Below are 21,583 nucleotides of genomic sequence, written 5' to 3' on the forward strand. Positions count from 1 at the left end.
TTAAATGGATTCAGGCTTCAATAATGAGGCACCAGAAAGTGATGTCTTCAATTTAACAGATAACTATGCTGTACCGAATATGTGAAGATTTATGCTTTGGAAAAATGTTTGACATCTGGAGCTTGCTATACAAAGCACAAAGTCTCTTTTTTCTAGGTGAAATCAAACAGCTTCAGAGCTTGTATCTGATTATGAAAAAGTGACTTATGATATATATATATATCATATCTCACAAAAGTGAGTACACCCCTCACATTTTTGTAAATATTTTATTATATCTTTTCATGTGACAACACTGAAAAATGACACTTTGCTACAATGTAAAGTAGTGAGTGCACAGCTTGTATAACAGTGTAAATTTGCTGTCCCCTCAAATTAACTCAACACACAGCCATTAATGTCTAAACCACTGGCAACAAAAGAGAGTACACCCCTAACTGAACATGTCCAAATTGGGCCCAATTAGCCATTTTCCCTCCCAGTGTCATGTGACTTGTTAGTGTTACAAGGTCTCAGGTGTGAATGGGGAGCAGGTTTGTTAAATTTGGTGTTTTCGCTCTCACTCTCTCATACTGGTCACTGGAAGTTCAACATGGCACCTCATGGCAGAACTCTCTGAGAATCTAAAAAAAATATTTGTTGCTCTACATAAAGATGGCCTAGGCTATAAAAAAGAGCTCCAAGACCCTGAAACTGAGCTGCAGCACAGTGGCCAAGACCATACAGTGGTTTAACAGGACAGGTTCCACTCAGAACAGGCCTAGCCATGGTCGACCAAAGAAGTTGAGTGCACGTGATCAGCATCAAATCCAGAGGTTGTCTTTGGGAAATAGACGTATAAGTGCCGCCAGCATTGCTGCAGAGGTTATAGGGGTGGGGGGTCAGCCTGTCAGTCCATGTCAGGTCCATCTGCCGCCCCCTCCCCGACCCATGGAGAACCAGCCGTCAATGGCAGGGGGGTCAGCCTGTCAGTGCTCAGACCATACGCCGCATACTGCATCAAATTGGTCTGCATGGCTGTCATCCCAAAAGCAAGGCACTTCTAAAGATGATGCACGAGAAAGCCTGCAAACAGTTTGCTGAAGAAAAGCAGCCTAAGGACTTGGATTACTGGAACCATGTCCTGTGGTCTGATGAGACCAAGATAAACTTATTTGGTTCAGATGGTGTCAAGCGTGTGCTGTGGCAGCCAAGTGAGGAGTACAAAGACAAGTGTGTATTGTCTACAGTCAAGCATGGTGGTGGTCTGGGGCTGCATGAGTGCTGCCAGCACTAGGGAGCTGCAGTTCATTGAGGGAACCATGAATGCCAACATGTACTGTGACATACTGAAGCAGAGCACAAACCCCTCCCTTCGCAGCCTGGGCCGCAGGGCAGTATTCCAACATGATAACGGCCCCAAACACACCTCCAAGACCAGTGCCGGTAGAAAATCAGCCATTGTAAAAGTACCCCATGGTTGAGGAAACACATGACTAGGCATGGATGAGCTTCGGGTACAGTTCGAACATGAGTTCAACCTAAAATCAGCCTGCTCGCAGTTTGGTGAAATGCAAACAAACTGGTTATATTTGGCTAGTTCCTGTGCCCCAAGTTCCTTGTCACTGTATGTAAACAAAGCAACTAGAGATGAAATCATGGTCATCAATAGCGGCCAGGATCCAACAGCAATGCTGGTGGTGATGTGAATGTGGGAGGCGGGGGGGGGGGGGTCAGTTATTTAGCAGCGGTTGTTCAGGGGCAACATTGTGAAGCTGCTGACTTCTGTGACAGCAGGAAAATATTGTTGTATATTGGTTTGTTGCCAGCACCCCAACACTCCATGGGATAATAGTTTTGCACATATTCCCCTTACTTCCCTGCCATGGGTGAACAGCAACCTAGGCCACACTTCTATGTCCTCTCAATTATGATATCTTCCTTTCCTCATATTTGGGGCACTTTAATTACTACACCTATAGGCTAAGTCCACCTTTTAAAAAAAAAACAAAAAAAACAAAAAAACAATAATAATAAATACAAGTTTTTGCAGGTAAAAAACATATGCATTTTTCCCCCCAGGAACCTGCATAGCTTTCTGCCCATACCTCTGTACAGATTTTCTGTTTGTAGGAAGAGTCTATATACCATGAGAGCACTCACCAGCACCTTTGCAGTTCATTGAGAACTACAAGCCATGAGGCAGGCAGTACTTGTAGTTCATTCAAACACAGATTCCTGTGAATAAATGGCATGGCTGTACATGCCATTATTCAGAGGCCTGAACAGCCACACTGTTTTTGAAATCTGACAGCCAGAACGAGGAAAGGATCCCCACCTGCAGTCATGGGGAAAGGGGTTGATCAAAGGTGCAGGGGTAGGTTGCTGAACATGGTACATGTTGCACCCTAATACGAGAGTAACGTAATATGTTCAGAAAAATTTACTTTTTGTTTACCTTATCATCATATGTAGGACCTCCAACTCCCATCTTCAGTATACCTAAGTTCCCACTAGGGCTTTCTAACACTCACCATCCATGCCCTTTCCCAATCCAGTCTTGAACTCCTGGTCAACCTCTCCAACCTCTCCACCAGCCAACTGAGATTTTGCTCAGTTTTCAATTAATTTGCCTACAGCACATTGATAACTTCCATAAGATCTCCAGACTCCAACACTCTACTGAGTTATGTATTTCCCCACTTTCTATTATACGGTGTGGCCTGAGTGAGAGAATGAGGAAGAGGAGAGGGACCGAACAGTTGTTCACATCCTTGCTGATCCTGCAGCGCTGACCTTGAAGAGAAATGTATTTGGTTGGGGAACTTAACTCAGATCCCTGATGCAATAGATGGGAATTTCTATTCTGCTTGTTCTTTGAACAAAAAAATTGCTCCTTCATATACCTAAAAAAGGGTTTACAGGTTTTAAGATGAGTAAGGCCCCTAGTGCATTATTTTCTTCCACAGCAGCTTAGACCAGAGACATACAGCATTCTGCATGGAGCTAAGTCCTTAATGCGAGCATCTATTTTTCCACAGATCAACACAGTAACCATGTCACATAAATTTTAGAAGGACCTCTCCACTGATGTAATTAGCCAATAACTATACATTTTCCATCTGCAACAGGCCCATAAATGAACTCATAAATAACAATATTTAGATATTATCGACTTTTGGCTTCATAGGCTTAAAAAGTGCAAGTTTTCATTACGATCATGACTTCTATCAATGAGATCCTTACTTGGACTGAAGTTTCACTTAAGTTATATTAAACTCTCAATTTTTTTAAGCAATTTGAGCTTTTCAACAATCACTCAGTATTACTCTTTTTCATATATTTAACATTGCCTTTCCTCCAGTTCTATCCTATCCTGACATTACTAGCCACTACCAACTTTCCAGTTTTACTATGGCTCTATTTCCTTGCAAGGTCCTGCTTCTCTTCCCAGGGAAATATTTGAAAGCAGTCCCTATGCAGCTCTGTTACATCAACATCTTTATTTATATTTAACAAAGTACTTTATGTTAGTGCAATCAGGGTCCTCAGATCAGCAACACTTTCTGAATTAAAGGACATGCACATGCACTGGCACTGGGCATGAAGGGACACAAATTTCCAATTAATTGAATCTGATAAATGGTATTTATGTTATTAGTGCAGTGTTAAGACAACCTTTTTTCAGTCAAGACACCCTTTAAAGTTAAGGACAATCTTGAGGCACTCCATTCTAAGATGTAAAACACTATTCTAATACAGTAGTTTTACACATAATGCAGCAACATCTACACACTCATTGGACACCCAACGTTAGAGGTGATTTATTCTTCCAAATACACTTTTGCACATTGATACTGACTATTATTCCAATGTTTCTCTTCTCTCTCAGTTTGTATCCTTCACTCAGCTAATGCAACCCCAGTGCTGACGAAGAGGGGCAAGGAAGTGTCACACAAGGATGCTGTGTAGGTGACCGACATCCTCCTCATCCTCATCAACTGATGACTTCATTGATTGTTAAAAATGCAAGTGGCTAGAAGGTCGTAATGATGCATAATGAAAACCTGTGGCTTTGTGTAAATAAAAGGCAGGCTTGACCCACCCACTGGCTTGTATAAAATTTTTAGGCACTTTGCCAAGGCACCCCTAAAGAAACCTCAAGGCACACTGGTTGAAAAAAGCTGTATTAGTGCATACTCTCCTACAGGAAAATAGGTACAGGAAGTCAAAGGATACAGGAGAATAACGGCAAATACTGTAAGTGACTTTTCATGAAGTGTTTGGATAAACTTTTTTTTTTTTTTTTTTTTGTACTAAGCTAATAAATACTGACATGTTGGTGCTTAAACAAAAGAGACTTTAGTACCACTTTATTCCTTTCTTGATGTATACAACTAGCCTTAGGATGCTACTGATACTTTTTTCTGGTCTTATCACTTTACTGAAATGGCACAGGTCCTGCAAATTTTTCAATTTAACTTCTCTAAGTATCTCAAACTCTCATGTATTGTGCCCTAAGCTGTCTGAATTTATGTACTTACAGTGGAACTAAATAAGAATGTCCTCTATCCTATTTGCACTGATGATTGAACCGCTGGCAGAACTGAATATATTGTGAGTTTTCTCTCAAATTATATGCTTTTTACTCACAAACCCTTAGTTTGGAGGATATGCCAGCTGAGTGGAAGGCTATACCAGTTATAGTCACTCAATCAGTCACAGTTTTGTAATGAGAGAAAAAAATGTGGGAAGAGCTGTGAGCAAATTCCATTAACAAAAAGTTAAAGTGTTTGAAATTCTCAGTTTTAGAAAATTATGTTTTTGACAAAAGTGTAGCTACCCTTTAACCTCTTAGCACCAGTGCCTCCAGGCCCTTTAAGAGGTTTATGATGCCGGGAGGTGGGGCGTGGGCGGCTTAATTTCACTTGACCACCGTGATTGGCTGATACACACACGAGCAGCGCTAGTAGATAGGATAAAAGTAATAATGTTCATCAAAGTCCCATAGAAATGGTGGTTAAGCAAATAAGTTCAGGATTATGGACTCTGCGCCCAAGTGCTTGGTACAGCAGAAAAGGGACACAGACCATCCACCACACACTGACTCTTACCAACAGGTGGAGATCAAAACAGCAGTAAGTGGTTATGGAACCACTACACCCCGCTCTCCTGGAAAAAATACTGGGAACATCCACAATTCAGTAAGCCAAACAGCAACAATCCTTAGTCGACCGTACTCCACATAGGATGATAGGTAGAAACAATCCACCTTAAATCTCCAGGCAGGTAACCATCCTCGTGCATGGGGGAAATATTAAAGAGAATGTGCCCATATTGTAATACGCTTAAAAACACCTTTATTATAAGACAAAGGCGTACACTCACCAACCAACAGAAGCAAAGTGATTGGCTGTCACGTGATCCAAAAGCTTTCAGTTAGGCGACAGTAACTGTGTCGGGAGTGGCACATTTTGGCACAAGTGTATTGGCAGCAATTCCCACAAATATGCGGCCCCTTGGCGCTAAGGACCAGACGCCGAAAAACCGCATATTTGCGTATGGCCGGCGTCAAGGCGTTAATGTTAAATTTGATTGAGTTCTAAACTTTTCTATATTTACAAATCTTTACATAATTTTCAGTTTCCAACTTTAGGGGATCTCAGCAATCTTCATTTTTAGAGAAACGACCAGTTTATTGTAGGGGTCTGCTGCTAAATCCTTGTGACAGACAATATATCTCTGCCCTGTCCTTAATATTATTTCACAGGCACATGCCAGATAGCTAGGTCTGTGCTACTGTATGTAAGTAGTGATCATCTTGCTGTATATTAGTTAGTGAACCTGTTTTTTGCACTAGAGTTTATATAACCCACTTGTTTTTTTTTTAAACTACTAGTAAGTAACTAAAGAGTAGAGTAGATAGGCTTACTCTGAGTTCCAGTCCCACACCAGGGTTCCTGCCAGGGAGAAGCTATGTTCCAAGCTGATCGAACAACAGTTGAACAACAGTTGAGTTATCCCCCATGACCACTGATCCTTTCTTCAGGTCTCCAACACAAAGACGGACGACGCAATATTCCACCAGTACTAGTGGCCATTTGCCGATAATACCTGATTGTACATTGAATGTATGGACGACTATTAATTTTTTCCTCTATAAAGCTTGTCTTAATATTGTACTGGTGTGCTTCTATATGCTTATAATTAATGTTATATGCTGATTGCAGTAGCTCTTCTGCTAGCAATTACTTTGAAGAGATTACTGGTTAATTTCCCAAGAAGGGAGTACCCTTCACAAAGGTCCTGTTTTGGGTGGAGGCACTGCCAAGTTTATTATCTAGCCTACTTCCACTTAGCAAAAATTCTGGTTGCCTTAATTACCTACAGGTTTAGTGCAATATCCTGTTTGGGGAAGGCTATTTTTCATAACTCCCAAAAGAGGGCCAAAGTATACATACCAGGGGCTATTTTCATATTGGGTTCTGAGCATCTTCTTAACTCATGGACTTATGTCCTAGTACCTTTCTGCACTATTTGGCCTAAAGTTTGTGGTCACTTGGCCATCACACCGACAAAACATGAATTTATGGACTATATAATGCATCTCCTCTCTTTTTGTTTCTGTAACAGCCTCCACTCTTCTGATAAGGCTTTCCGCAATATTTTTCAATGTATCTGTGGAAATGTGTGTCAGCTCAGCAAAAACAGCATTTGTGAGGTCAGTTAATAATAAGAAAGAAGACTTGGCCCTCAAATGGTGCTCCCATTACTCCCAGAGGTGTTCAGTTGGTTTGAGATCAGGGCATTCTGCAGGACACCTACGTTTCTTCATTTAGCAATCCAATCCATTGTGAACAGGACATGGGTATGCGGCACACAGAAAAGGGCATTTTCCAAACTGTTGCCACAAGTTTGCAGGTGCACAATTTTCTAAAATGCATTTGTATTCTATAGTATTAACAGTACTCTTAAATGAAACACCTAAACTCTGTAATTTGGAGGCGTGTCCATGTACTTTATGGATGGGTGTGATGAGAAGAGGTCTACAAACTTTTGTCTATTTATCTAATCAGCATACAGCATATAAAGCTGTTCTTTTTCTTGGTTTACAATATTGTGCCTTTTTTACTTCTTTGTCACAATCCAGAATTATCCATCTTCACATCACGAAGCACCATTATGCCCTCAGGTACCTCAGGTCTGCAGGTCTGTCAGGATCCTAGCAACCACTAAGAGATTTAAACGATCTGTATGTTTTTTAGAACCTAAAAAATAGTATCATTTTATTACAAATTGTGAAATCTGCCTATTTATTGACATTTTTACTTTGTTAATCGCTTTTTATTGAAGCTTAATAATGCAGTGATGCAAAAATATTTTTCTCAAGGTGTAAAATACTTTTTTTTTTTTTTAATAAGTATTCTCCCATTTTCAAATGTCTTTCTGTAAATATTAATTTCAGTAAGCTCTTGCATGGCCTATACTGTATTAATCACTAGTATTACAAATCTTGAAAACATCATTGTAATATACCTGCTCTTAAAGGGTAACTCCTCTTTTGTGGGTAAAAAAAATAGCAAATAAAGAAAAAATAATATAGCGTATACAATTGCAATACAAGTCATATTGCCATCGAGTGTTTTTAAAAATGACCTTTCTTTTTTAATCTGCAGCTGCTGTAATTTTCTGTAAATGCAATGCAATGCGCTACCTGAAGGTGTTCTGTGCACAGAATGTGTACTGAACACCCTGCAGAAACCTAATTTCCTGTTTGTGTGATTGGTTTATCGATTTTCCCAGAAGTCTGCACTAAGATACAAGTCAGATTTCATGCATTCCCTGCAACAAAAATATCATTTTTGGTGAGATACTCCCAATAGGAACACGTCTAAAGGGATGCAGGCCCAGCAGATTTCCTCATTAGTAGGGTTGAGCGAACACCTAGATGTCCGTGTTCGACGGGTTCGGCCGAACTTTAAAAAAAAGTCCGGGTCCGTGTCCCGGACTTTTACCGAACTTTTCCCGGACACCGAACCCCATTGAAGTCAATGGGGACCCGAACTTTAAGGCACTAAAATGGCTCTAAAACACCAAAGGAAAGGGCTAGAGTGCTGCAAATGGCAGCAAAACGTAATTAAGAGCATGGCAAGTGTTCTGCAAACAAATGTGGATAGGGAAATAACTTAAAACAACAAAAAAAAAACAGAAAAATAAAACAATGTTCTTCTTCATCTCTGAAGGACGAGGCCCATATGGAGTAGGAGGGAGGTTGAGGTGGTGGTGGATGTGGCGGTGACATAGGCGTGCGCACAGGGTGTGCTGGGTGTGCCTGGGCACACCCTAATCACCTAGGGCACATAGCATTGCCAGTGAGGAGATGGGAAAGATCTCCCTGGGACCTGCTCTGCTCTATTTCTCCTTGCCTACAGGTACATGGCCCCGATACATTACTCTCCCTGCTGGCAAACACATGCATGTGTATTTCAACTTTGGGGTGCACACCTTAATGCAATAGGCTGCGCACACCTATGGGCGGTGTAGGTGGAAGCGGCGGTGGAGGAGGACCAGGGCCGGATTAACAGCATCATGGGCTTGGTGCTGAGGATTTTGAAGGGCCTTAAGGGCCGTGCCTTGCCATGCACCCAGAGGAGGAAGGGTGCAGCCATGCATGCCTAATTCAACATGGGATGCTGTCTCTGAAGCCCATAAACACATCCATGCATCGCCAACTGTCCCTCCTTGTCCGGCCTTCACGCTGTGTGGGGAGGTTCTGAGGGTGCTGCCTGGGGAAGCGAGCATAGAAGCCAGACTTCTGTGTTTACAAGTGACAGAAGAGCGGTAACAGTGAATATGGCCAACCCGGGGCCTATATAAAAGGTAGGGGCCTGGAGCTGCAGCTCCAATAGCCCCTACATTAATCTGGCCCTGAGGAGGAGGACGAGGTAGCCAACACTGCTTCTTTTCAAAAATTTTAAATGAGGGTACACCCCAAAAGAGTGAGAAAGAGCAAAAATGGAACAATGGGTGGGTAAGGTCGGTATCCATTGCTATTCTGCATAAGGTACGGAAAAGTCCCGTGGGATCCATGCCTGGTTCATTTTAATGAACGTGAGCTTGTCCACATTGTCTCTGGACAGGCGGCTGCGCTTGTCTGTTATAACGCCCCCAGCCGTGCTAAATACCCGTTCAGATAATACACTGGCTGCAGGGCACGCCAGCACCTCCAAGGCGTAAAGGGCAAGTTCAAGCCATGTGCCCAATTTGGAGACCCAGAAGTTGAAGGGGGCAGACCCGTCATTCACTACATGTAGGCGTGTGCACACATACTGCTCCACCATGTTGGTAAAATGCTGCCTCCTGCTAAGACGTTCCATCTGAGCTGCTGGTGCTGCTGTTTGTTGTGGCGTGCTGACAAAGCTTTTCCACATTTCGGCCATGCTAACCCTGCCTTCTGAGGTGCTGGCGGTGCCCTGGTTGCGTTGGCGACCTCCTCCTCCTCCTCCTCTGCCTTGTGCTTCCACTGTGGCCCCGCTGTCAGATGGGAATGCCAGCAGCATGGCGTCTACCAGCGTGCGCTTGTACTCGCGCATCTTGCGATCGCGCTCCAGTGAGTGAATTAAGGACGGTACGTTGTCCTTGTAACGGGGATCCAGCAGCGTGGCCACCCAGTAATCAGCACAAGTTAGAATGTGGGCAACTCGGCGGTCGTTGTGGAGACACTGCAGCATGTAATCGCTCATGTGTGCCAGGCTGCCCAGAGGCAACGAAAGGCTGTCCTCTGTGGGAGGTGTATCGTCCGTGTCCTCTGTATCCCCCCAGCCACGCACCAGTGATGGCCATGAGCTGGCCTGGGTGCCACCCTGCTGTGAACATGGTTTCATCTCCTCCTCCAGCTCCTCCTCCTCCTCATCCTCCTCATCCTCCAGAACTGTGCCCCTGCTGGACAATTGCGTCCCTGGCGTTTGCGTGTGCAGGAACCCACCCTCGGAGCCCCTTGCGAATGACTGCCCTGAAAGCCTTGGAAATGTTACCTCTTCATCCTCCTCCTCCTCCTCATCCTGTGCCACATCCTCTTCCATCATCGCCCGAATTGTTTTTTCAAGGAGGCATAGAAGTGGGATAGTTAAGCTGAGAACGGCGTCATTGCCACTGGCCATGTTGGTGGAGTACTCAAAACAGCGCAACAAGGCACACAGGTCTCGCATGGAGGCCCAGTTAAATTAAATAGCGGAATAGAAAATATGATCCAAAAAAAGTGTATGTATATCACACGTACACAACCACACTGGGCCCCAATTACTATTGTTTGTACCCCTAAAAGGCTAGATGAGGAGTAGGGGGAGTATGGAACAGGCAGCACCCTCAAACCTTCAGAAGTATGAGATGAACCCCAACAACTTGGAAAGGTGGATCTCTCTCACACGTACCGACACAGACTATCCCGCAATTCAATTGATCCTCAAAGGTTTTTATTGAATAGCGGAATAGGAAATATGATCAAAAAAAGTGTATGTATCTCGCACGTACACAACCACACTAGGCCCCAATTACTATTGTTTGTACCCCTAAAAGGCTAGATGAGGAGTAGGGGGGGTATGGAACAGGCAGCACCCTCAAACCTTCAGAAGTATGAGATGAACCCCAACAACTTGGAAAGGTGGATCTCTCTCACACGTACCGACACAGACTATCCCCCAATTTAACTGATCCCCAAAGGTTTTTGATTAAATAGCGGAATAGAAAATATGATCCCAAAAAAGTGTATGTATATCACACGTACACAACCACACTGGGCCCCAATTACTATTGTTTGTACCCCTAAAAGGCTAGATGAGGAGTAGGGGGAGTATGGAACAGGCAGCACCCTCAAACCTTCAGAAGTATGAGATGAACCCCAACAACTTGGAAAGGTGGATCTCTCTCACACGTACCGACACAGACTATCCCGCAATTCAATTGATCCTCAAAGGTTTTTATTGAATAGCGGAATAGGAAATATGATCAAAAAAAGTGTATGTATCTCGCACGTACACAACCACACTAGGCCCCAATTACTATTGTTTGTACCCCTAAAAGGCTAGATGAGGAGTAGGGGGGGTATGGAACAGGCAGCACCCTCAAACCTTCAGAAGTATGAGATGAACCCCAACAACTTGGAAAGGTGGATCTCTCTCACACGTACCAACACAGACTATCCCCCAATTTAACTGATCCCCAAAGGTTTTTGATTAAATAGCGGAATAGAAAATATGATCCAAAAAAAGTGTATGTATATCACACGTACACAACCACACTAGGCCCCAATTACTATTGTTTGTACCCCTAAAAGGCTAGATGAGGAGTAGGGGGAGTATGGAACAGGCAGCACCCTCAAACCTTCAGAAGTATGAGATGAACCCCAACAACTTGGAAAGGTGGATCTCTCTCACACGTACCAACACAGACTATCCCCCAATTTAACTGATCCCCAAAGGTTTTTGATTAAATAGCGGAATAGAAAATATGATCCCAAAAAAGTGTATGTATATCACACGTACACAACCACACTAGGCCCCAATTACTATTGTTTGTACCCCTAAAAGGCTAGGAGTAGGGGGAGTATGGAACAGGCAGCACCCTCAAACCTTCAGAAGTATGAGATGAACCCCAACAACTTGGAAAGGTGGATCTCTCTCACACGTACCAACACAGACTATCCCCCAATTTAACTGATCCCCAAAGGTTTTTGATTAAATAGCGGAATAGAAAATATGATCCCAAAAAAGTGTATGTATATCACACGTACACAACCACACTAGGCCCCAATTACTATTGTTTGTACCCCTAAAAGGCTAGGAGTAGGGGGAGTATGGAACAGGCAGCACCCTCAAACCTTCAGAAGTATGAGATGAACCCCAACAACTTGGAAAGGTGGATCTCTCTCACACGTACCAACACAGACTATCCCCCAATTTAACTGATCCCCAAAGGTTTTTGATTAAATAGCGGAATAGAAAATATGATCCCAAAAAAGTGTATGTATATCACACGTACACAACCACACTAGGCCCCAATTACTATTGTTTGTACCCCTAAAAGGCTAGGAGTAGGGGGGAGTATGGAACAGGCAGCACCCTCAAACCTTCAGAAGTATGAGATGAACCCCAACAACTTGGAAAGGTGGATCTCTCTCACACGTACCAACACAGACTATCCCCCAATTTAACTGATCCCCAAAGGTTTTTGATTAAATAGCGGAATAGAAAATATGATCCCAAAAAAGTGTATGTATATCACACGTACACAACCACACTAGGCCCCAATTACTATTGTTTGTACCCCTAAAAGGCTAGGAGTAGGGGGGAGTATGGAACAGGCAGCACCCTCAAACCTTCAGAAGTATGAGATGAACCCCAACAACTTGGAAAGGTGGATCTCTCTCACACGTACCAACACAGACTATCCCCCAATTTAACTGATCCCCAAAGGTTTTTGATTAAATAGCGGAATAGAAAATATGATCCCAAAAAAGTGTATGTATATCACACGTACACAACCACACTAGGCCCCAATTACTATTGTTTGTACCCCTAAAAGGCTAGGAGTAGGGGGAGTATGGAACAGGCAGCACCCTCAAACCTTCAGAAGTATGAGATGAACCCCAACAACTTGGAAAGGTGGATCTCTCTCACACGTACCAACACAGACTATCCCCCAATTTAACTGATCCCCAAAGGTTTTTGATTAAATAGCGGAATAGAAAATATGATCCCAAAAAAGTGTATGTATATCACACGTACACAACCACACTAGGCCCCAATTACTATTGTTTGTACCCCTAAAAGGCTAGGAGTAGGGGGAGTATGGAACAGGCAGCACCCTCAAACCTTCAGAAGTATGAGATGAACCCCAACAACTTGGAAAGGTGGATCTCTCTCACACGTACCAACACAGACTATCCCCCAATTTAACTGATCCCCAAAGGTTTTTGATTAAATAGCGGAATAGAAAATATGATCCCAAAAAAGTGTATGTATATCACACGTACACAACCACACTAGGCCCCAATTACTATTGTTTGTACCCCTAAAAGGCTAGGAGTAGGGGGGAGTATGGAACAGGCAGCACCCTCAAACCTTCAGAAGTATGAGATGAACCCCAACAACTTGGAAAGGTGGATCTCTCTCACACGTACCAACACAGACTATCCCCCAATTTAACTGATCCCCAAAGGTTTTTGATTAAATAGCGGAATAGAAAATATGATCCCAAAAAAGTGTATGTATATCACACGTACACAACCACACTAGGCCCCAATTACTATTGTTTGTACCCCTAAAAGGCTAGGAGTAGGGGGAGTATGGAACAGGCAGCACCCTCAAACCTTCAGAAGTATGAGATGAACCCCAACAACTTGGAAAGGTGGATCTCTCTCACACGTACCAACACAGACTATCCCCCAATTTAACTGATCCCCAAAGGTTTTTGATTAAATAGCGGAATAGAAAATATGATCCCAAAAAAGTGTATGTATATCACACGTACACAACCACACTAGGCCCCAATTACTATTGTTTGTACCCCTAAAAGGCTAGGAGTAGGGGGAGTATGGAACAGGCAGCACCCTCAAACCTTCAGAAGTATGAGATGAACCCCAACAACTTGGAAAGGTGGATCTCTCTCACACGTACCAACACAGACTATCCCCCAATTTAACTGATCCCCAAAGGTTTTTGATTAAATAGCGGAATAGAAAATATGATCCCAAAAAAGTGTATGTATATCACACGTACACAACCACACTAGGCCCCAATTACTATTGTTTGTACCCCTAAAAGGCTAGGAGTAGGGGGAGTATGGAACAGGCAGCACCCTCAAACCTTCAGAAGTATGAGATGAACCCCAACAACTTGGAAAGGTGGATCTCTCTCACACGTACAAACACAGACTATCCCCCAATTTAACTGATCCCCAAAGGTTTTTGATTAAATAGCGGAATAGAAAATATGATCACAAAAAAGTGTATGTATATCACACGTACACAACCACACTAGGCCCCAATTACTATTGTTTGTACCCCTAAAAGGCTAGATGAGGAGTAGGGGGAGTATGGAACAGGCAGCACCCTCAAACCTTCAGAAGTATGAGATTGTGTTCACTGTACCCCACAAAGATTGAGTTCACTGCACCCCACAATGATTGTGTTCACTGCACCCCACAAAGATTGTGTTCACTGCACCTCACAAAGATTGTGTTCACTGTACCCCCCAAAGATTGTGTTCACTGCACCCCACAAAGATTCTGTTCACTGTACCCCACAAAGATTGTGTTCACTGCACCCCAAAAAGATTGTGTTCACTGCACCCCAAAAAGGATGTTGTTCACTGCACCCCAAAAAGGATGTTGTTCACTCCACCCCAAAAAGATTGTGTTCACTGCACCCCACAAAGATTGTGTTCACTGCACCCCACAAAGATTGTGTTCACTGCACCCCAAAAAGATTGTGTTCACTGCACCCCAAAAATGATTTTGTTCACTGCACCCCAAAAAGGATTTTGTTCACTGCACCCCAAAAAGGATGTTGTTCACTCCACCCCAAAAAGATTGTGTTCACTGCACCCCAAAAAGATTGTGTTCACTGCACCCCACAAAGGATTTTGTTCACTGCACCCCAAAAAGATTGTGTTCACTGCACCCCAAAAAGGATGTTGTTCACTGCACCCCAAAAAGGATTTTGTTCACTGCACCCCAAAAAGATTGTGTTCACTGCACCCCACAAAGGATTTTGTTCACTGCACCCCACAAAGATTGTGTTCACTGCACACCAAAAAGGATTGTGTTCACTGCACCCCAAAAAGATTTTGTTCACTGCACCCCAAAAAGATTGTGTTCACTGCAGCCCAAAAAGATTGTGTTCACTGCAGCCCAAAAAGATTGTGTTCACTGCAGCCCAAAAAGATTGTGTTCACTGCAGCCCAAAAAGATTGTGTTCACTGCAGCTCACACACAGAAAAATGGATGTGGATCACTGACACCTGCCTATCTCCAATCCCACACCACACAGCAATATCGATTGTAGTTTGTAGAACACAGTTTCCCTAAAATTCAGCAGACTCTGTCCCTAACAGGATTGAGAAGAGATCGTAGATCAGGATTGAGTGCAGATTCACCCCACCCCCCACACAGCAATATCGATTGTAGTTTGTAGAAGACACTGACCCTATAATTCAGCAGACTCTATCCCTAAAATGCCTACAACTCGCCCTGCCTAAACACTCCGACCTGTCCCTCAATTCTATCCGGACACAAATGGTTTTTTCCTGCCTATCTTTCCCTAATCAGCAGCCAGCACGTTGATGTGTGCTCTGTCCCTGAATCTAAGCAGCATAATGACGCCGCTGCGGCTGCCTCGAACTTATAAAGACTTGGTCACATGCTTCAGACGGCCAATCACAGCTACTGAGACATTTGCAGGCATGGCTGGGATGGCTTAAGGCACACCAGTTAAACGATTGTTGATTGGCTGTTGAAAGCCCGCCATGAAAAGAGCGCCAAAGCTTGCAAAACCCGGAAATAAAACGACCGAACACGGATTTTTACCCGAACATACAGTAAAGTGTCCGTGTCCGTGTTCGGGTACAAAAAATCCAATTATTCGGTACGAACACGAATAATACAGTCCGTGTTCGCTCAACACTACTCATTAGTGCTCTGCAGGTTTACAACTGATTAATAATTATGAAGCTACTCCCATTAGACCCACTCAGCACAGAGGAACAAACAGGGATTTTTTCAGAATAACAAAAGGTAGGAATTTGCAACAAAGGTTGTAATAATCCTTGTACATAGATCACCCAAAGGAGAATTTTTTTCTCAAGAAAAGTGAAGTTATGCTTTAAAGTGGTTATAAAGGCAGAATTTTTTTCTTTTTTTATCTTAATGCATTCCATGCATTAAGATAAAAAAATCCTTCAGTGCGCAGCAGCCCCCCTTAGCCCCGTTACACTTACCAGAGCCCCACATGGATCCAGCGATGTGAACGAGTGCTTTGGCTGTCTGGGACTCTCCCTCTTGATTGGCTTAGACACAGCAGAAGCACCATTGACTCCTACTGCTGTCAATCAAAGTCAGTTAGCCAATGAGGAGAGAGAGGGGGTGGGCTGAACAGCTGCTTCGTGTCTGAATTCTTGCTGTGGGTGCACTGAGCAGGAGGGAGGGGCATCGAGCGATGGCAAGGAACCTGTGAAGAGGAGGATCCAGGCTGCTCTGTGAAAAGCCACTGCACAGAGCAGGTAAGTATGACGTGTTTGGGAATTTTTAAAGAAAGAAAAAAATGAGGCTTTATTATCACTTTAATGTTTCCATTGTTATTTATTGTATGCTTCAATATGGAGATTCTCAAAGATGAGACCTAGAATCACACTTCACAGAGAGGCCTTGACAAGGCAGTGCAGTTTCCACATATATTTGAAAATGTTGTGTCTGTTTAAATGCAAATCATGATTATACAGTGTAATTTTCTTTTTTCTTTTTTTTTTGCTGGCTAGCTGATAACTGTTCTTTGAAAACGTTTGTGTGGTTATCCTTGTAATATATTGGTAATCTAGACGAGTTTTTTTTTTTCTCAACAAAACTGAAGTTTACATTTAATAAATAAAGTTAAGCTAACAACAAATACATTAGCGGTTTATTTTTAGTGTAGGGTTGGGGGTTAACAGGTCACCGATAAAAATATAATTTACCATCTTTAATGTCAAGAAGATTAACCACTTCCCGCAAACTGATGTACCTATACGTTGGCTTAAAGAAGTGGTTGTACTGGGGTGATGCCTACAGCTGCAGGCATCACCTCGGTACTGTTTTTTTTAGAGCCAGCGGTCGGCTTTCTGGGGATAACAACCAATGTGGCTCAGAAGCCTCTTGCCGGTTATCCCAGCGAGCAGGAGGAGCCACCCCCCCCCCCCCCTTTCCCTGCTGCCTTCCACCACTCTCTCTGGCTCTCCCGTCCCACCGGTCCCGAAGAGCCCGGGTAACTCGAAACCCAGAAGCGACGTCACAACATCACTTCCGGTTTACTTGGCTGCCAACGGCGCCAATTTAAAAAAATTGTCAGTATTCAAAAGTATAAAGTATAAAATTCCTTTAGACCCCCAGATCCCTCCATAAAGAGTACCTACCCATTACTGTCACAAGGGATGTTTACATTCCTTGTGACAGCAATAAAAGTGATCAGATTTTTTTTTTTTTTTTAAAAACAGTGTTAAAAATAAAAAATAAAAACAAAAGGAAAAAAAATAAAAATGTTAAAGAGCCCCTGTCTCCGTGAGCTTGCGCACCAAAGAAAATGCATACAAGTCAGGTCCGCAAATGTTCACAGTGTTCAAATCTCACATTTGAGGTATCGCCACGATTGTCAGAGCGAGAGCAATAAGAGCCGCTTCACATACAGGCGACCCGACTTGCCAGGGCGACCTGTGAAGTCGCGGTGCACGGAGAGACATGCACGGACTTCATATCATTGAAGTCAATGCAGGTCGCTCCAGGTCGCCCCAAAGTAGTACAGGACCCTTTTTCTAAGTCGGAGCGACTTGTGTCGCTCCTATTAGAACGGGTCCTGTGCTAATCAATGGCGGGCGACCCACGGCGACTTGTCAGGTCGCCTGACAGGTCGCCCCAGTGTGAACCGGCTCTAATTCTAGCAAAAGACCTCCTCTGTAACTCTAAACTGGTAATTATTAAACATGTTTAAAGCTTCGCCTATGGAGATTTTTAACCACTTTACCACCGGAGGATTTTCCTGCTTTACATCCAGGCCACTTTTTGCAACTTGGCACTGTGCAACTTTAACTGACAATTGCGCGGTCATGCAACGCCGTACCCAAACTAAATTTATGTCCTTTTTTCCCACAAACTGAGCTTTCTTTTGGTGGTATTTGATCACCTCTGCGTTTTTAATTTTTTGCGATATTAATAAAAAAAGAGCGACAATTTTGAAAAAATAACAATATTTTTCTACTTTGACAGGTAAAAAATATCCAATATATTCAATTTTTGTCATATATTTAGGCCAAAATGTATTTAGCTACATGTCTTTGACAAAAAAATTCTCAATGAGCGTATTTTTAACCGCTTTAAGACCGGAAGATTTTACCTCATTCCTGACCAGGCCATATTTTGCGATTTGGCACTGCGTTACTTTAACGGACAGTTGCACGGTCGTGCGACGATGTACCCAAATTAAATTTTTCCCCGCAAATAGAGCTTTCTTTTGGTGGTATTTGATCACCTGTGCAATGTTTACTTTTTGCGCTATAAACAAAAAAAGAGCGACAATTTTGAAAAAATAACAATATTTTTCAAATTTTTTTATATGAAATTCCGCCAAAAAAATGTAAAAATCAAAATTTTTTAACATTTTAGGCCAATTTGTTTTCTGCTACATATTTTTGGTAAAAAAAAATCGCAGTAAGCGTATTTTGATTGGTTTGCGCAAAAGTTATCGCAGCTACTAACTACGGGAAAGATTTATGTCATTTTTATTGTTTTTAACTAGTAATGGCGGCGATCTGCGATTTTTTTTTTTAGCGGGACTGTGACATTGCGACGGACAGATCGGACCCTTGCTTGACATTTTTGACACTTTTGGGGGGACCAGTGACATTACTACAGTAATCAGTGCTATACATATGCACTGTTACTGTAAAAATGACACTGGCAGGGAAGGGGTTAAATTTATTGGTGATCAAGGGGTTAAATGTATGCCTGGTGCTTACTGACCTGTGTGGGGGGAGGGGATTGTGTGACACAGACACAGATCGCAGGTTCAGTTATGCTGAATCCTGTAATCTGTCCCTGCCTGTCACATAGAGATCCGCCCGCTTTGTTTACACAAGCGGGCGGATTTCCTCACTCGATCCCCGATGATTGGGGAAGAGCGGCGGTGATCACCGCATCTCCTCCCCTGGCTCGACTCCTGCTGTGTCTGAATACAGCGGGAGCGAGCCTCCGGCGGCGTGCGTCCGCTGCCCAGAAGGGGAGGAGTACAGCCACGTAGGTCTACGTTGCTGGACGGAATCGAGCTACTTTGCCGCAGTACGCTCAATGTAAGCGGTCGGCAAGTGGTTAAGCACCGTAGTTTATTGCCATTCCATGAGTGCGCGCAATTTTAAACCGTAACATGTTGGGTATCTATTTACTCGGCATGACATCATCTTTCACAATGTAGAAATAAATTGGGCTAACTTTACTGTTTCGTTTTTTTTTTTTTTAATTCAGTGAAGTGTATTTTTTCCCCAAAAATTGCGTTTGAAAGACCGCTGAGCAAATGACAAAAAATATTGCAACGACCGCCATTTTATTCTCCAGAGTCTTTACTAAAAAAAAAAAAAAAAAAAAAAAAAAAATTATATATATATATATATATATATATATATATATATATATATATATATATATATATATATATATATATATATATAATGTTTTGGGATTCTAAGTAATTTTCTAGCAAAGAATACTGATTTTAACTTGTAAGCAACATATGTCAAAAATAGGATTGGTCTTTAAATGGTTAACATACATGACTTAAAGTCCCAGACTGTACATACCTGTTTACCCAACTGATCCTTCTTCATCAGTCCTGTTGCAGCAGCAATGTTTCCAGCACCCTCCACTGTTTTGTGTGCTACTGCAGTCACTCCTGTAACTACTGCTCCACCCACATGAGAAACTTGTTCTTTGGTTTTCTCAGCCACTGGTAATAATAAAAAATTCGAGTTCAAGCATTTTGACCTTAAAATGACCAATATAAAATGTACTATCAGCACAGTATGAAGCTTAATCAATAAGGCAATAAGAGAAGTGAAAAGGGCAGTAGCCTACAGCAACCAATAACAATTATTGTTAAATTTATTTGAATAATGTGGTCATCTGAATGGGTCATCATTACTGTGAGTTAAATATAGCAAAGGCAAATCACTTATTAAAAAACCTAAGCCTTTTAATGTCCATTTACTTATTTTGGGGATGAAATAAATTTTATAATGATATTATTTTTGAAAATTTGCAATTTTGACGAATTGCTCTCTGCTCTTTCTTTTCATAAAAGGTAGTTTAATGTTAGCTGCAGAATGTACCATGGAGTGCAGTACTTTTGTGAAATAAAATCCCAGAAAATAATAATAAGGTGATGTCAGCAAGACTGGAAAATAATTGTCATGGATAGCAACTCTATAATTATTTGCACAATAGCTTATTAGTAAATTATTATCTTATGCCCATACTGTTGACAAACGAATCAAGTTTGCCTGGGGGACAATGCAAAGTGCAATATTATGTCCATCTCGCCCACAATCGAGGGAAGTCCACTAATAAGGATATTTACATTGGCACATGACATTACAAAGCAAGTCCCTGTCCATATAATGGCCAAATCGAAATCTCTTTTATTGTGGATTGTATAACGGGGTACAATATGTGTTTTAGGGTGAGATTATTACAGAAACCGCTTTGGTTTAAAGGTTACCCTTCAAATGTGGAATTTAATTTATGTTAGTTAAATCATTACCACCATTTTGTTATTGTCATGCATGAAAAGAAGCACATAGAAAAATACGTTTTTTTCTATACCTGTTGTTACTCCGTGTACAACACCTTCTTTTGTCTTGGAACCTGGCAACAAAAGCAACACAATTCACATGTCAGTGAAGAATAACAAATATACTGATTTAATTGTAATAATGTCAAATAAAGTTGATGATCCAGTATGCAAATATTTGTGTGTGACCATACAAAACTACTAAGACTAGGTTCACATATATGCAAATTGGATGCGTTTTTACCTGCATCCAATTTGCATAACATGTGAATGCGACTGTCTTTCAATGGAGCCGGTTGATACATGTCCGGGGTAGGAAAAATTTGGCCCTGAATCGCACCTGAACTGGTTAACACAAACATACCAGACTCCAGACTGCAACCCACAGCCGGACATGTGTCAACCCACCCTTAGATTTCACTAAGGGAATACTTTATGAATTGGGACAGCTATAACTATAATATCTTAAACTTTACTAACACACTCTCTTAATAATTTCTGGACATTTAGTTAACCACCTCCCACCCGCCGTATAGTCAAGTGACAGGGGGCGGGATCTCCTCTTGTTCTCGGCCGACGTCATAGGTCAACGTCGGCCTAGGACACGGCACAACCCCGATCTCGGTAAAAAGCCGATATCACCACTCTTTACTCATGTGGTCGGCCGTGTCCAATCACAGTCGGTTACATGTAAACACGGAAGTGCCGTATATCAGCTCTCCTCACCTCACACTGACAGAGTGCGAGGCGACGAGCGCTGATCAGAGGCCTATCCTCACAGGGGAAACCTGTACAGGTATCAGGGCACTGATCATCAGTGCCCTGATTATTAGTGCAGCCCCCGCCGTGCCCATCAGTGACATCAGTCAGTGCCCATCAGTGATGCCAGTCAGTGCTGCCTTTCAGTGCCCATCAGTGCCTGCTCATCAGTGCCCACCAGTGCTGCCCATCAGTGTGGCCTATCCGTGCCACCTTCCAGTGCACATCATTGTTGTCTATCAGTGTCCATCAGTGCCACCTATCAGT

At 42.6% G+C, this 21,583-nt stretch overlaps 1 protein-coding gene across 1 annotated transcript in view; it reads right to left on the reverse strand.

Annotated features, from left to right (window-relative positions):
• The window catches only part of SNCA (synuclein alpha), a 145,080-nt gene that overhangs the window by 106,155 nt on the left and 17,342 nt on the right, over window positions 1-21,583 (reverse strand). Inside the window, exons 2-3 of the mRNA XM_082243527.1 lie at window positions 20,590-20,631; window positions 19,569-19,714 (exon numbers count right to left, since the gene is read on the reverse strand). Of these exons, the coding sequence (XP_082099653.1) occupies window positions 19,569-19,714; window positions 20,590-20,631 (188 nt within the window). The remainder of the gene's footprint in view (window positions 1-19,568; window positions 19,715-20,589; window positions 20,632-21,583) is intronic.

Source organism: Pelophylax lessonae (assembly GCF_965119305.1).
Source record: "Pelophylax lessonae genome assembly, chromosome: 1".
NCBI classification, from domain to species: domain Eukaryota; kingdom Metazoa; phylum Chordata; class Amphibia; order Anura; family Ranidae; genus Pelophylax; species Pelophylax lessonae.